Source organism: Rhinoraja longicauda, chromosome 28, assembly GCF_053455715.1.
Source record: "Rhinoraja longicauda isolate Sanriku21f chromosome 28, sRhiLon1.1, whole genome shotgun sequence".
Classification (NCBI taxonomy): Eukaryota; Metazoa; Chordata; class Chondrichthyes; order Rajiformes; family Arhynchobatidae; genus Rhinoraja; species Rhinoraja longicauda.
Window position 1 is genome coordinate 19,679,057 of NC_135980.1, and position 17,086 is coordinate 19,696,142.

Here is a 17,086-nt window from a genome sequence, read left to right on the forward strand (position 1 = left end):
TGAAGTCACAAAAATAATCTGCATTTTCACAAAAGGGAATCATACACCTGTATAAACAGAAAAACTCAGCAGGGAATGGAACACATTTACATGCATCGGGAAGCCTCACTTACGAATATACAGGTCACCTCTGCGAAATACTGCTCCACAACGCGACCATGAATTTGAAGACGAATTTCTTCTTAATTTTTGTTTGGAAAGTCGCCTGAGAAATACATTTTGCGTGAGTGTTCAACATCTCCAGTAAGGGCAGACGTTGAGTTGTGCTGGGATTTACGGCATCATTGGCGCCCACAGACATGCTTTTAGCCACCAATCATTTTTTATAGTGTTAATAACTTTTTTTTCATAAGATAGCAATGACATTAAAACATAAATCATTCAAAATGGTGCAGAATCCTGGAAGACAATTATCATAATTAATAAATCATGTATCAACGCTGGTTCCAAAATTACAAAGTTTCGCTGGTCTCATTTGCAGTCTGTTTCAGAGTTGAACATTCTTTGCTCCAAAGATCTGCATTATTTAGCTCGCTTTATGGCAGTCTGTGCTCATTTTAATCTGTGCTGTTACGTTCAGCAAATGTCACAAGGTGTGGTAAATTTCAAAACATTGTTTCTATGATAATCATCATAATCTCGACGTTCAGTGTAAGAAAATAACTGCAGATGCTGGTACAAATCGAAGGTATTTATTTCACAAAATGCTGGAGTAACTCAGCAGGTCAGGCAGCATCTCAGGAGAGAAGGAATGGGTGACGGGTCCGAGATTCCTTCTCTCCTGAGATGCTGCCTGACCTGCTGAGTTACTCCAGCATTTTGTGAAACAAATACCTTCGACGTTCAGTGCAATCTCGCCTGCCTCGTTACAATGCTCGTTCCAAATTTACAAGGAGTTCTTCTAGTAAAAACAAAACTAAATTCCATCAGGGGAGGGGGTACAAATGGCTTTAGTATTTAAATCCATGCCAACTTTTGTATTCGCAATGATCCACAGATGCAAGATGTGGGAAATGTGGACGTTGCTTGCATTTCTGAAGAGTGTGTATCACTGCTGGCATTTGACAGGCATTACCAAAGAATACTGTCCTATCAACGAGAATTAGAAAAAAAACCCCAAAGCACATGAAGATTTTGAAAGTAAGCCTCAAGGTTCAGTTGCACTTGTAACGTGGGCCACTGCCGGATGTGTGAGAGGGTCTGTTCAACTTCTGCACGGTAAAAACACGCACAGGGCAAAAAAAACCTCTGCGCCGATAATGAGTTCCCTTTTTCTCCTTTTTCTTTCCAGTAAGATAGTGAAAACAAAATGTGGAATGAAGCCTTAACCAGTTCCATCTGCTGTTATGGGGTGAGAAGTCATAGCCTGTGGCAAGTTCGGCTCTCTCCCAGCAGTCTGTACAACCTGTGTGTTCTGGCCCATAAGCACTGTGCAGAAATAGGGCTGTCCCAGTCACAAACCACTGAAAATCTAGATCAGTCGTAAAATATCGTTTGATGATAAATGCTGAGTGCAATTGGGGTAACCATTCTCGAGTGGAATGCGTGGAACTGAGAATATGCAAATCAAAGTGGACTGCCTCTTAACCTCTGTAGTCACCCACCAGAACACATTGGAAGCTCCCACTCTCTCACACTCACTCTCTGCAGCCTAAGTAAACCTAATATGCTTAATACAGCTGCCAGGTTGGGCTATTAGGGGCAAAATGTCTCTACCCGTCATGCAGCCTGACAGGGATTGCCTTACATCTGCCTTAACATGCCGCAGCATACGTCCTCTCGATTAGGCTTCTTATCTTCAGCAAGCTATATCACATGCAGGTTGCTGGCAACAGAATGGCCGGGAAGGCAAATGACAGCTCCATCAAATGGCAGCTGTGCTATGACATGTCAGCCAAGACGTGGTGGATGGTGAGTTGGCAGCCAGTCTCTTTTTCTCCAGCGTTTTGCGCCTCACGCCGACTCAATAGATAATGTGAGGGGCATTCACAATTCAGCGATGTCTGGTGTCTTTTCGTAAGGGGATAACGTAGGGAGAAATTTGGGATTTTATGAAGTATTACTTATCAAAGGGTAACGATGTAGGCATGAACTTTCAATCAAAGAGGCTGTGCGGTGCAAAATAAGGCAATATTTCAAAGAAACCCCTGTGTTTCACCTCATGTTGTGGTCACTGTGCTTCTAGAGCAAGATGATTTATATCGTAATCTTTGTCTCGAATGTGCAGCAGTAGCTGGGAAAACGCTGTTATTATAGTATAAGAAAATATACAAGGATATAAACCAATTGGTGAATTTGGTCGAGGAACAAACCAGTTCTTAACTTTTTCCCACTTCTGTACTGCTCTAATAAATGCAGCAAATCAATGTCGCTAATTCAGTGGTATAATGAGTTTGCCTATTCAGACTGGCTACCACTGTTGATGGAGTAATTGTGCTTCATTAAGGAGAATGCCTATTGTATAAAATAAGTCATCAGATTGTCCATGCATGAAGATGTTTCAGAAGTGTCCCCCATTCACCAGGCTCCAAATACTCTGCCCTTTATTTGTACTTTCCAACCAGCATAGTGCTTCATTGTATACTTAGTTTTAATCATTGGCGTTGTAAAATGTTTACATTTTTGCAGCAAACTCTAATGCCCAACTATTAGATTTGTTCATTCTTAGCCCTGCTGGGTTTCAAACAGTGAGTATTCCCACAACAATCAGTCACACCCGTGGCTTTATTGATAGAATATGTGCAATATTTACCGTCTGACTGTTTAATAGTGAGCTGTAATTTTCTTGCTGTGCATCTTTGAACAATTCCAATTTTTTTCCCCCAGTTGAGGTAGATTTTAGACAGTGTAAATTGGATGTGTAATTGTCTTTTGTCTGTAATTCTCCGCTGCTTTGGGGTTTTGAGAGGTGTTTAACTCTTAAGATTGGGATTTGTTTATTGGCGGTCTTTGAACATCAGTTGCGAAGTGTGTCCGTGCAAGCTGATGTTGGGATATGAGGCTTTTTTAAGCATGCTATTTGGTGGAATATGTTCTGTTGATAAAGTGGGTTATTTTTCTTGAATGTCATTTGAAAAAGCTTATGTTGTCTCATAGCGGAAAAACTATTTACCTCTACAAGTTTACCTTGTCAGAACCGTGTCTGGCTGCCAAGACAGTTGAATAACTTTAGTTGGGTTGGAAATCCTGTCCTGATATTAAATGAGCTAAAATCACTGACAACACAATGCGGCAGTTACTCAGTCACTGGTTCCTCTTCTCATTTGCTGTCTGTTTCAGACTTGATCATTCTTTGCTCCAAAAGATTTGTGTTATTCAGTCTGCTTCATGTCAGTCTAAGCATCGTAATCTGGCCAGTTATAATTAGCAAATATCACAAAATGCAGCAATTTTTAAAAAACGTTTGTATTGATTCATCATTGTCTCCAAGATCAGTGCAATGTTGTCTCTCTAATGGTTGAATTGAGTTCTTGTTTGATCAAACAACATGTTGGATTTGTCTGAGAGACTGGGGTAAGAAGTACGGAAGACCCTCTGATTTTTGAAGCATAACCTGTTACTAATGGTGGCCTGATTGATGTGTATATTTTAATAGATTAAAACGTTGTTTATACAGTTGTGTTATTTTCCTGCAGTTCTAACTGCATGCTAATCAGTTATGTAGCCAGGAATCAAAAATAAACATTCATGGGATGCAGAATTCTTCCTCTGTTCAACATATCATCTGTGAGATTGCTTTGTTTAGCTTACAGCAAATGAACTCATTAACATGGTATCACACAAAATAGTTTTCAGAATCGAAAATAAGCAAGTTTGATCTGATTGCAGCATATTTCACATTAAACAAATGTGAAATGCGTCATCAGCAAATGTGTCGGACTTTATTGTTTCCACTCACAATCAGCCAGTTTTTGCAAGTATATTAAAGAGACGAACAAGCAATTGAAATGTGGTCAGTATCATCAACCTGTATTTGCTTTGCATTTGTATATATCATCTGTGAAAATAATCTGCAATTGATGACTTTTGTACAAAACATAATTTGCGCATTGCAGAATAGACATCAATAATTGCACAAAGTCAATTGACAGAGTCAGTTCATTAGATGGTTTATTTTGCAGTCAAAATAAATGTCTACCAGTTGATAAAACGTGGAAAATCGGCAGAAATTTCCATTGGAAGTGACGGGAAGTGCAAATTGAATTTTTGAGGTAATCTGCAGAAGTTTCAAAAACATTGCTGTAGAGTCTGACACTACCCACAAAGCAGGGAACCCTACAAATTAAACTCATCACTAAGGCAAGTTTATGTTAATTGCCAGCATTTACAAATCTTCACAGAGGCTCTTAAAGTTAAGCTTGTTTTGATGTACAACGGCACTAAAGTTTCGGTTTAGGTTTATTATTGTCATGTGTACAGTGGATGTCATGGGTACAATGAACAGCTTTGTTTGGCATGCTATTCAATCAGACCAGATAATATTGTACATCAATACAATCAATACAATCAATACAATCAAGACAATCAAGACAAACTCAAGCATAACAGGTTGAGCAAAGGGGAAGATAGAGAATGTAGTATATAATTCTCAGTATTGCCGCAAATCAGTTCCGTAGAGAGTTTATGGTGGAATCGATAAATTAATATTTTTAAATATCATTTATTTATAATATTCAGTGAAAGGTTTATTGAAGATATAACGTAGAACAGTACAGCACAGGGACAGGCCCTACAACGCACAATGTTTGTGCCGAAGATGATGCCAATTTAAACTGATCTTATCTGCCTGTACATAATCCACATCCTCCACTCCCTGCATATCCATGTGCCTATGCAAAAGCCTCCTAGTACTACTATTGTATCTGCAGCCACCATCACCCCTGACAATGCGTTCCAGGCCCCCACCACTCTCCGTGTAAAAAAAACTTGCCTTGCACATCTCCATTCAACTGTCCCCTTTCTCATAGCGATGTCCTCTCGTGTTGGACATTCCTCCCCTGCGAAACAGGTTCCGACTGTCTACCCTTTCTATGCCTCTCATAATTTTATACACTTCTACTAAGTCTCCCCTCAACCTCTGACATTCCAGAGGTAATAATTCAAGTCTATCCAACCTGTATCATTCTCATTACAGTCTGAAGAAGGGTCTCGACCCGAAACGTCACCCATTCCTTCTCTCCAGAGATGCTGCCTGTCCCACTGAGTTACTCCAGCATTTTGTGTCTACCTTTGTTCTCATTAAATCTGCCTATTTTCTGCATTTAAATCCATTTTCAAGTGTATTGGTGGAACAGATCGATAATACCATGAAATATTTTTAAATATATTGTCCAAAACAAGTTCCTGAAATGCTGGGTAATTGAACTGGCAGAAGGAAGATTTTGTGCTTGTGATTATGCAATGGAATTTGAGCAGAAACATGAAGCATAATTTCACATTAAAATGCTGGGGCCAAGTCGTAGACAGATAGCCAACTGTGGCTAAAGCTTGAACCTTGCCCAACATGTATATTCCATGGGCCTAATGGCACATTCTTAGAAAGATTGAGAAAGTTAACTTTGGATCACAAATTTATTATTTTTAAACCTAGCCCTCTTATAATAGTTGGTAACATTAAATGCACAACTGTTATGATCAGAGGCCAAAAACATCGAGCACTCATTTGCGAACTTATGATGCATTTTCGTCAAATAAAAAAGTATAAAGTTTTTATGGACTGTTTCCATGCTGTATCTCTGAACTAAACTAAACTAAAGTTAGGAAAGGTTTAGAAGGATACCTACAAACCCGCACGTCTTTGTGATACCACGATGCCCCATATACAGTAACCTAGTCCCACAAGATACAGAAGGAAGCCATTCAGCCCATCAGATATGACACAGGAGGCAGAAGTGAGATGTGTACAGCATCCTTTGTCAAAAAAACAGTACTATCTGCATTATTATTGTTAAATATAAGACATGATTGTTATTTCACAATGCAACAGTTCATTCTGTGGCTGAGATTTATCAGCTAATCTGTATCTTACTACAGTTCATGAATAATTTCACCACTTCATATGACTTACCTGAAAAAGGTGAATTTACTTTTCAGTGGTAGTTCAATATCTAATATAAAGTTGCAACTGGTAAGAAATCCTTGGTATTCAGCAGATTATTGCTACTTAGAATACAACAAGCTATGATGAAAAATCTTTGTGGAGACGGAATTGAAACCGGCTGTTCCTTCACTTTGTGTAGGAAGGAACTGCAGATGCTGGTTTACACTGAAGATAGACACAAAATGCTGGAGTAACTCAATGGGACAGGCAGCATCGCTGGATGAAAGGAATGGGTAAAGTTTCAGATCAAGAGAAGGATCAAGAAAATAGCACCCATTCCTTTCATCCAGAGATGCTGCATGTCCTGCTGAGTTACTCCAGCATTTTGTGTTCCTTCACTTTTCTCAGCTTTGTGTGTATTGTAAGACATTGATAGGGTGAAGCAGCCAGGAACTTTTTCCTCGGATGCTAAAATTAAATACTAGAAAGAATGGCTTTTAGATTAAAGGGGTAGAGGAGATGTGCTGTGCAAGTTTTTTAATGTCGTTGATGATTGGTGCCTGGAACATGCTGTCGGCATCTGCCCTTCAGCTTGCTATTGGCCTTTGCCTTTCAACCATGCCATTCAGGGTTGCTAGCCACCAACTGAGACAGAGCTGCTGCCTCATGGCCCCAGAGACCCGGGTTTGATCCTGACAGCTGCTGTCTGTGTCGAGTTTGCACGTTCTTCCTGTGACCGCCTGGATTTCCTTCAGGTGCTCCAGTTTCCTCCCACATCCCAAAGACGTGCAGGTTTTTAGGTTAACTGGCCTCTGCAAATTGCTCTTAATATATAGGGAGTGGATGCGAAAGTGCGATAACATAGAGGGGCGGCACGGTGGCACAGCGGTAGAGTTGCTGCCTTAAAGCGCTTGTAGCGCCGGAGACCCGGGTTTGATCCCGACTACGGGTGCTGCCTGTACGGAGATTGTGCGTTCTCCCTGTGACTGCGTGGGTTTTCTCCGAGACCTTCGGTTTCCTCACAAACTCCAAAGACGTATAGGTGTGTAGATTAATTGGCTTGGTGTATGTGTAAATTGTCCCTAGTGTGTGTAGGATAGTGTTAATGTGCGGGGATTGTTGGTCAGCGCGGCCTCAGTGGGCCGAAGAGCCTGTTTGTGCGCTGTATCGCTGAACTAAAATAAACTAGTGTGAACGGGTGATCGATGGCCAGCATGTTGGGTCGAAGGGCCTGCTTCCATGTTGAATCCCTAAACTAAACTAACATTTAATTCTGCAAGAAAATAGCAAAACAATGCTCGTGTTGTGTTAGCATTTCTTCACCAACAATTCAGTAAAGGTTTCCCATTGCGAAATGGGGAAGTTGTTCCCAGCTCTGTTTCACGGATCCATTACATGAGACTGGCGTTTCTGCTTTGCAATCTGCTTTGAATGAACTAAGCTAAATCAAATTAAACTTGGAAAATGAATTCAGTTTCCAGCCGTTGCCCCTAACTTCCATACTGTGGTGACCAAATTAACAGTGTCACAGAGAACTCATAGGGTAATCAGAATCAGGAAAAATTAGATGAGTGCTAAGGTGCAGTTGAGGATGTTCTGCTGAGGTGCTCATTGTGCGTTACATCTGGGCCACATTAAGGAGAGATAATATAGTCTCAACATTATGCCACAGGAAGACAGTTTCTCCGGTCCTCTAGGCTCTAGATTAGCCTTTGGAGGCTAAAGCAACAAAGTCAAGAAATATAAGATTATTTTCACTGTACTATTATTGGATTTGTAATTACTAAACTGGGGCAAATCATTTAAATTTTTTTGGGGGGGTTCATCCAAAGCCTCCAACTTCAAAAAATAAAACAAATGTTCCAAAAGCAAGTTCCCATCAGCGCAGGAGCCCGCACCTTCTCACGGATAGGAAAGGCTCAGAGGGGTGTGGGCCAAAACCGGGCAGGTGGGGCGGGTGTAGATCTTGGACGGCATGGACACGTTGAGCTAAGGGGCCTGTTTTCCTGCCGTATGACTATGGCAGGTGTTTTGGGGCCTTTATAGAATATCAAGCAGACAATAGACACAAAAAGCTGGAGTAACTCAGCGGGCCAGGCAGCATCTCTGGAGAGAAGGAACGGGAGACGTTTCGGGTCGAGACCCTTCTTCAGACTCTGAAGAAGGGTCTCGACCCGAAACGTCACCCGTTCCTTCTCTCCAGAGATGCTGCCTGGCCCGCTGAGGTACTCCAGATTTTTGTGTTTATCTTCGGTTTAAACCAGCATCTGCAGTTCCTTCTTACACATCATGGGTGTGCATGTTTTGTTTAGTTTAGTTTAGTTTAGAGATACAATGTGGGAACAGGCCCTTCAACCCATTGAGTCCGACTGTACAATAGTTCTATCCTACCAGCTAGGGCCACTTTACAGAGGCTGATTAACGCACAAAACCTGCATGTCTGTGGAAAGTGGAAGGAAACCAGAGCACGCGGAAAAAGAGCAAGAAGAAAGTGCAAACAAGGAGAAAGTGCAAACACCACACAGAGCATCCGTAGACAGGATCGAACCTGAGTCTCTGGTGCTGTAAGGCAGCAACTCTGCTGCTGCACCTCTGTGCCTTGTTCCTCAGTGGAAAGAAGCAGTGTTGCATTTTAGTCAAGAGCGTTTAATTGTCAACTGCACCAGGACCGCAATAATGAAATCTAACTCGCTGCACCTTTACAGGCCCATTAACACAACAACACGACAGATAAATAAATATACAATAAACAATGGTACAATAAATTGTCAGTTATACTCGGTAACCAGACCATAAAAGTGCAAGCCAAAGTAAGTACATTGCACAGTCTTGCACAACGTCCATTTTAACCAGCATTATTGGCATTATCAACTTTTGTATTTCTCCCAAGAGTGTTGCTGTCTGACTAATGCAGAGGCATTCATAGACTTGGGGCAACCTTAGATTACTTAATCCTTTCTTAACTAATTTTTAATCAAGATTTAGGCATGTCCAAAGAAAATCTTTAAGCTGTTCAAAGGCAAACAGATTGGTTTCATTTTAAACTGTGTAGGGCATACAGTTGTGGGAAGAGGCAGCGTGGTTAGGGATTTAGATTTGGCATTCGTTAAATCCTGTGGTTGATTTTATTGTTCAGATTTTAATGAAAAGTCAAAAGGTCCATGACAACACTATGTTGATCCCATAAGTTGGGTTAAGTTAAAATCAGGGTCTCATAACTCACGCTGAATCTCAGTGTAGTTACTGTCATCTCTACAAGCATGAAACTAAAAGTTATGGAGTCGTACAGCACGGAAACAGGCCTTTCAGCCCAATTCATTCATGCCGAGCATAATGGCACATCTTAGCTCATCCCATTTGCCCTTGCTTGGCTCAGGGGCAGAATGTACAAACTCTGTACAGACGAGCACCTGTAGTCAGGTTCAAACCCAGGTCTCTGGTGCTATCAGGCAGCAACCCCACCACTGCCTGATTTACTATGGATGGGAAGGTAGAAAGCTGGAGATTTGTTGTGTGGTATTGGGGATTACACTGAATCTGAAGAAGGGTCCCAACCTGAAACATCACCCATTCCTTCTCCCCAGAGATGCTGCCTGTCCCACTGAGTTACTCCAGCATTTTCTGTCTATCCTAGGGATTACACTGCAGGTACACTCTACACAGTCAGACAATACTCAGAAAACCTTTTGGAAAACTGCTCTCCCCAAGCGTGCCAGAAATTGCAGAGTTGTGGATGTAGCCCTGTCCATCAGACAGACCAGACTCCCCACCATTGCCTCTTCTGCACTTCACGTTCCCTCGGGAAATCAGCCAACATAATCAAGGATCTTTCCCGCCCCGCTGTCTGCTCCAGTCAGGCAGAAGGTACAGAAGCTTCAAAGACACCACCAGACATAGAAACAGCTGCTTCCCCTCGGTTTTCAGGCTTCCGAATGGTCCTTCCATAAGCTGGGGTCTGTCCCAATTCTCCAACCTCATTGCAGACATTGGACTTTGTCTATAGAATTGTTACGCTACAATGCTAACAACCATATTCTGCACTCTGTATCTTCCCTTTTGCTCCGTCTATTGTAGACTTTAGACTTTCGAGATACAACATGGAAACATGCCCTTCGGCCCACCAAGTCCACACCAACCAGTGATAACTCCATACAATAGCACTAACCTATACACTGTGGACAATTTACAATTTACAGAAGCCAATTAACCTACAAACTTGCACGTCTTTGAACTGCGGGAGGCAACCAGAACACCGAGAAGAAACATACAGGGAGAACATACAAACTCTGTACAGCCAACACCCGTAGTCAGGATCAAACCTGGGTCTCTGGCGCTGTCAGGCAGCACTTCTACCGCTGCACCACGTCGCCCAACTTGAGTTTGGGTTTGTACTTGAGTATGGCTTGTTTATATTCATGTACAGTATTACCTAATCTGATTGAAGAGCAGGCTAAACAAAGCTTTGCGCTACATCTTAGTACACATGGCAATAATAAACCTAAACCTAAACCTTTCCTGTGCCTCCATGTTCATGGATGGTGTCGGCATGCAATCAATGGCACTGTGTCAATGGAGAGCCAAGGGCTTTTCACGCTCAATTTGCCACTGTTTCCTGGTGCCAGAGAAGGAAGTGTGCTCATCTCCTCTTCAAAGCTGTGAATCTTTGATGTCCCTCTGAAACTCTTCCTCCTCAGTCTGCCCATGCTCTCCCTGTCTTGGCTGCGTTACCAGGGGAATAATTATTGACACGTGTCTGGGAGCAGTTGGCTGTTTCCAAAACCTTGAAGTGAGGCAAACTCCTTCAGTTCCTCACTGTGGTGTTTCCTCCTTTAAAAAAGATATCCAGAAAGAGCAAACAGGAAGTACGGTGAGGCAAAAGGAAATAGAGTCAATTAGCAACCATCCACCAGATTTAGAGAGGTATAGGGCCAAATGCAGGTAGGTGGGACCAGTGTAGGTGGGGCATTTTGGTTGGTATGGGCATTGGACTGAAGGGCCTGGTTCCATGCTGTATGACACTATGAATCTATGACATGGCATAGAGGTTCAGCTGGTAGAGCTATTGCCTCACAGCACCAGATCTTGACCTCAAATGCTGACTGTGTGGAGTTTACATGTTCTCCCTCTAACCGTGTGGATTTTCTACAGGTGCTTCAGTTTTCTCCCACATCCAAAAGATATGTAGGCTTGTGGGTTGTAGAAACAAGGAACTGCAGATGTTGGTTTAACAAGGAAAGACACAAAATGCTGGAGCAACTCAGCAGGTCAGGCAGCATCCTTGGAGATACATGATTGGAACCCTTCTTCAGACCCATCAGAACCCCTTCTTTAGACCCATCTGAAGAAGGGTCCTGACCCAAAACATCACCTATCATTTGATGCTGCCTGACCCGTAGAGTTACTCCAGCACTTTGTGTTTACCTTCTCTTTTGTCGTTGTGTTGTCAGCACACTTGGCAATTAAACACACTTGACTCTCTCTTGACTTGAGAAACAAAGCTTCTTCACACGACTTCACTTCATTTTGGTTTTGGTTGTTCTGTGTTTACTCGAGAAATCACCGTTGTCTCTTTAGAAAAGCTGGGCATGGAAGGCAAGCTTTGAACTTAGCTGGGAACTGAAAAAAATCGCTGCTCTGTGTCTCTGACACCTACTGACTAATTAGTGTAGCACTAAAAATTTAAATGAACCTTTACTTTTGCTGGCAGGGATTGTGGTAACCTTAATCACTCCCCAAATTACCCTACAATATTACACAGTATTCTGTTCAAGTCATTCATCAGGCTGCCGCAGAGGGTGACAGAACTAGCAGAGAGTCAACACAAAGATTCCAATTCTTCCGACTTTCACATACACATGTGCACACGCGCGCACATACGCACACGCACACGCACATGCACACGCACACACACACACAATCCCGTGAGTTGTTCTGAGATAAATTGGAGGGAGTTATTCTGTTCACCAAGATACAGTAGCCATTACAGGAAAACTCTGATCATCTGCCGTCCAGAAATGGTTAGGCATCTGGCTCTCCGGATGCTGATTCCGTGTTCTCCTTAACATCATGGGGACCCACTTCCTACATTCCCTTTAAACTCACTGTGACCCTTGTTCCCACCTCCTTTTATTTCACTGGGACAGTCCAACTCTCACTCAGTGGGACTCTTATTTACAGTGCTGTCCCCTTTACACTTACTGGGGCCCTAGTTCCCTCACTCCTCCTACACTTACTGGGGCCCTTGTTACCACACTCCCTTTAAACCCACTGAGGCCTTAGTCCTTGCACTCATTCATACTAACTGGTCCCAGTTTCCACATTCCGTTTCACACACTGTGCACCCTATTCCTGTGCTCCCTTTTAAATTCATAGGGTCTGGATTCCTGCACTTCCTTTAATACACTCCAAGCTCCCCAGTTCCCAGGCTCCCGCTAGTTTACCAAGCCCTCATCTCCTGCACTCCTTTTAAACTCACTAGGGCCCCTGTTGCCATGCTCCCAAAAAGTGCCAACACAAGTAGATAGAGTGGTAAAGAAAGTGCATGGTATGCTTGCCTTCAGTGGTGTATGCTGGCCTTCAGTTGAGTGTAAGAGTCAGGAAGTCATATTTCAGCTTTGTAGAACTTTGATTAGGCCGCATTTGGAATATTGTGTGCAGTTCTGGTCACCCCATTACAGGAAGGATGTGGAGGCTTTGGAGAGGATGCAAAAGAGGTTCACCAGAATGACACAAAATACTGAAGTAACTCAGCGGGACAGGCAGCATCCCTGGAGGGAAGGAAAGGATCATGTTTCGGATCGAGACTCTTCTTCAGACTGAAAGTCATTGGAAAGGGAAACGAGTGATATAGACAATGATGTAGAGAGATCTAGAACAAATCAATGAAAGATATGCAAAAAAGATGCAATGATAAAGGAAACAGGCCATTGTTAGCTGTAGCTAGGTGAGAATGAAAGCTGGTGTGACATGGGTGGGGGAGGGATGGGGAGAGAGGGAATGCAGGGGTTACTTGAAGTTAGAGAAATCAATATTCATACCCCTGGGCTGTAAGCTGCCCAAGCAAAATATGAGATGTTCTTCCAATTTGCGTTTAGCCTCACTCTGACAATGGAGGAGGCCTAGGACAGAAAGGTCAGAATGACAAAAGATAGACACAAAAAGCTGGAGTAACTCAGACAGCATCTCTGGAGAGAAGGAATGGGGGATGTTTCAGGTCCAGACCCTTCAGACTGAAGAAAGGTCAGAATTCAGGTTAGAATGACATGTGGATTAGGTGGTAATGGCTTCAGGAAGAGGCTGGACCAATTTGGATTATTTTCTCCAGAGTGTCAGAGAATGAGAGAAGACCTGATAGAAGTTTATAAAGGTAAGAGAGGTATAGATAGGGTAGACAGTCAGAACCTTTATCCCCAGAGTAGAAATGTCAAAGACTAGAGGGTATAGCTTTAAGGAGAAAGGGACAAAGTTTAAGAGATATATGGGCCGTCTTTTATAAATGTAGGAATGGTTGGGTGTAGGATGGTGCAGGCAGATATGATAATGGCATTTAAGAGGCTTTTACGAGAGGCACATGGATATGAAGGGAATGTAGGGATATGGATCACGTGCAGGCAGATGAGATTAGGTTGACTTTGCATCACGTTTGACATGAACATTATCGACCTAAATGCTTGTTCCTACGGGGTCCTGTTCTATGCTCTATGCGTTGCAACATGAATTAGCACAACAACAGTACATTAGAAATTATGGTATTTCTGCTCTTCTCAAATATGTGGGTGAAGTTTACTTTGATTGGTGATGTAAAGTGGTCAGTACCAAATCGGCCGCAAAAATTGAATAGAATTTACGGAATAAAGGGATATGGGGAGAAAGCAGAAATGGGGTACTGATTCAGGATGATCGGCCATGATCATATTGAATGGATGTGCTGGCTCGAAGGGCTGAATGGCCTACTCCTGCACCTACTTTCTATGTTTCTAGAATATCAGATACTGTAAAAGGAATAACTGAAAGTTAAAAGGAATATCAAAAGTCTGAAGAAGGTTCCCGATCAGAAACATCACCCATCCTTTTTCTCCGGAGATGTTGCCTGACCCGCTGAGTTACTCCAGCACCTTGTGTCTCTCGTCAGGCATATACCAGCATCTGCAGCTCCTTTCTACACATTCTTAGGCACCTGCACTGTGCTAACAGACACCACCAATGAAATCTCCTACAGATTGTGAGCAGGATTTGTGAATGACTGTAAACAAGGATTCCAATCGTCAAACTGAACAAGCTTAGGATTTTAAACGTGTTTCATTTTGTCCACGAACGCATTCAGGAAGTGGTGAGGGGCAATGGATCAGGCATTCCTGTTGCTGTGTGCAGTGCCTTCGGTTCCCTGTAATTACAGCTGGTGACGTCGGTAAGTGGTACACTTCATGGCTCTTCTGAGGACTCCCCAGGATGCCTCCCAGACTGTGTTCTGCAGAGCTTCATTTGCTGAACTATTTAACTACTGAAGCATTAAGTTTTCTTTGAGCAGGCACAATTTGCACACAAGTTATAATCAGGAGAGCGGTTTTCTTTCTGACAATAATTCCCCCACCTTTTTGTGCCCCTTAAACAGGCTGGGGGCAACATGGAATAGTTGGGGCAGTGGTAGGAAGCTGAGGTGTTGTGAAGTCAAGCTCAAGTGAGTACTGGATGGTCTGTTACTTAACACAGTTATAGAGTCCCACATCATGGAGACAGGCCCTTCGGCTCAACTTGCCCATGCCAACCAAAATGCCTCATCTAAATTTAGTTTAGTTTAGAGATAAAGTATGGAAACAGACCCTTTGGCCCACCGAGTCCGTGCCAACCAGTACACAAATTGTATCCTACACTCTAGGGACAATTTACAGAAGCCAATTAACTTACAAATGTGAACATCTTTGGGTTGTGGGAGGAAACCCGAGCACCCAGAGAAAACCCACACAGTCACAGGGAGAATGTGCAAACTCCACACAGACAGCAACCTAGGTCAGGATCGAACCTGGGTCTCTGGTGCTGTGAGGCAGTAGATCTACTGCTAGTTCTATTTGCTCGCATTTGGACTAAATCCTTCATAACCTTTCCTATCAAATATACCTGTCCAAAGGTCTTTTAAATGTGACTTTTAAAAAGACCACCGTGGTTCAGTGCTAAGGTAGGGTTATGGTTAGGGTTGGGCCAAGTTGATAGGTCTGATGGTTGATGGCAGTAAGCTGTTGTTGAACCTGGAGGTCAAGGTTTTCAGGCACCCGTGCCATCTTCCCAATTGTGACAGCAAGATACGAAGTGTGATCAGGGTGGTGTGGATATTTGGTGATGTTAGCTGCCTTCTTGAGGATCCCTGCGATGTTGGGAGGTCAATACCTCTGATGGACAAGCAATCTCCACCACCTTTGGTGTGGCAAGTTGTGACGTGGACTGCCGTGTGGGAGGGGGAAGAACAATGGACAATGGAGGATCCGCTGTGAGGGGGGGGGGAGGGGGAGGGGGAAGAACAAAGGGGGACCTGGCGCGGAGGTACTTTGTAACTTTGTAAGCGTCCTTTATGGGCGACTATTTGCATGCCTTGTCATGTGACAAGACTTGTCACGTGACAATAAAGTATTCATTTATTCATTCAGTCATTGATTGATTGATTGATTCATTCATTCATTCATTCATTCATTCATTCATTCATTCATTCATTCATTTCCGCAGCCTCCTTCATTTTTGGCCATTCCACCATCAATGATCTCAAAGAGCAGAGAGAGAATACTCTCACATCAGTTCACATTGTTTACCCCATCCTTATTTGCATCAGACAATCCATACATTTAATTTACTTTAGAGATGCAGAATGGAAACAGGCCCTTCGGCCCACCGGTTTCACGCCGAACATCGATCACGCGTTCACACTAGTTCTATTTTATCCCACTTTTGCATCCACTCCCTACACACTAAGGGTGATTTACAGAGGCCAATTAGCCTGCAAGCCTACACGTGTTCGGAATTTGGGAGGAAACCGGAGGATGCAGAGGAAACCAAAGCAGTCGCGGAGAGAATACACCAACTCCACACAGACAGCATCCGATCTCTGGCGTTATGAGGCAGTGGGTCTACCAGCTGCTCCACTGTGTCACCATAAGGAAAGATCTCTGACCTCAGGTCCAATCTCTAGCCTTTGTCCAAGCATCTATCAACACCCCCCACCTCCTCCTTCTCTTTCTCCCCCACATACCGCGTTCACCCTCCCCATTCCCCTGTGCCCCACCTAGACTTGCACCAATTTCTTCCCTCCCCTTCCTCCTCCCCCCTACCCACATCCTTCTTTTGGCTTCGCAATTCGCAACTTTTGTCTCACACATTTTATTTCATCTCTGGCCTTGTCCAACCACATGCCTGTCAAAGCCCTCCTTGCCTGTGTTCGTCTATTACCTGCCAACTTTTGTCCTGTCCATCTCTTCTAGCTTTTGTTCCCCACCCCCCCCCCCCCCCCCAATCAGTCTGAAGAAAGGTCCCGACGTGAAACGACACCCATTCATGTTCACGGCACCCAGTGACACTGCCTGACCCGTTGAGTTACTCCAGCACTTTGTGTTCTTTTTACAAGGAAAGTATTACATGGACATATTAACCTAAATAGTTTATGGACACCTCAGTTTTTAGTGACGTTCCTGCCACCTTAATTCCAGCTGGATGAAATATTGTTTATGTCTAAAGGGAGTTCTTTCCGTCTGTGGTGTAGCATTAAGGAATTAAATCAAATGAATGGTGAACTATTCCGCTTTGATTCTGAAGTAAAACTCAGGAAGTGAAAGCTACGTATTGTGCCACAAGGGTTGTCATATAGTCTTCAGTAGCAGGTAATTTTTATATCAGTGAAGGTAGGAATTAAACACTGCGAACAGGAAAGTACATATTAAAACCAGATTTGTAAGGCAATGTGCAAAATGAATGGGCATAAGTGCTCAGAATTAGTATAAATGGATATAATAACGATGAAAGAAGAATTTGATGAAAAATTGACTTAATACTAATAGACAAAAGGAA

The 17,086-nt window shown here is 43.0% G+C and overlaps 1 protein-coding gene across 1 annotated transcript in view; it reads left to right on the forward strand.

Moving 5' to 3' along the window:
• The first annotated feature begins 1,815 nt into the window (after window positions 1-1,815).
• Window positions 1,816-17,086, forward strand: part of nfic (nuclear factor I/C) — a 456,415-nt gene continuing 441,144 nt past the window's right edge. Inside the window, exon 1 of the mRNA XM_078423615.1 lies at window positions 1,816-1,911. Coding sequence (XP_078279741.1) covers window positions 1,816-1,911 — 96 coding nt within the window. The remainder of the gene's footprint in view (window positions 1,912-17,086) is intronic.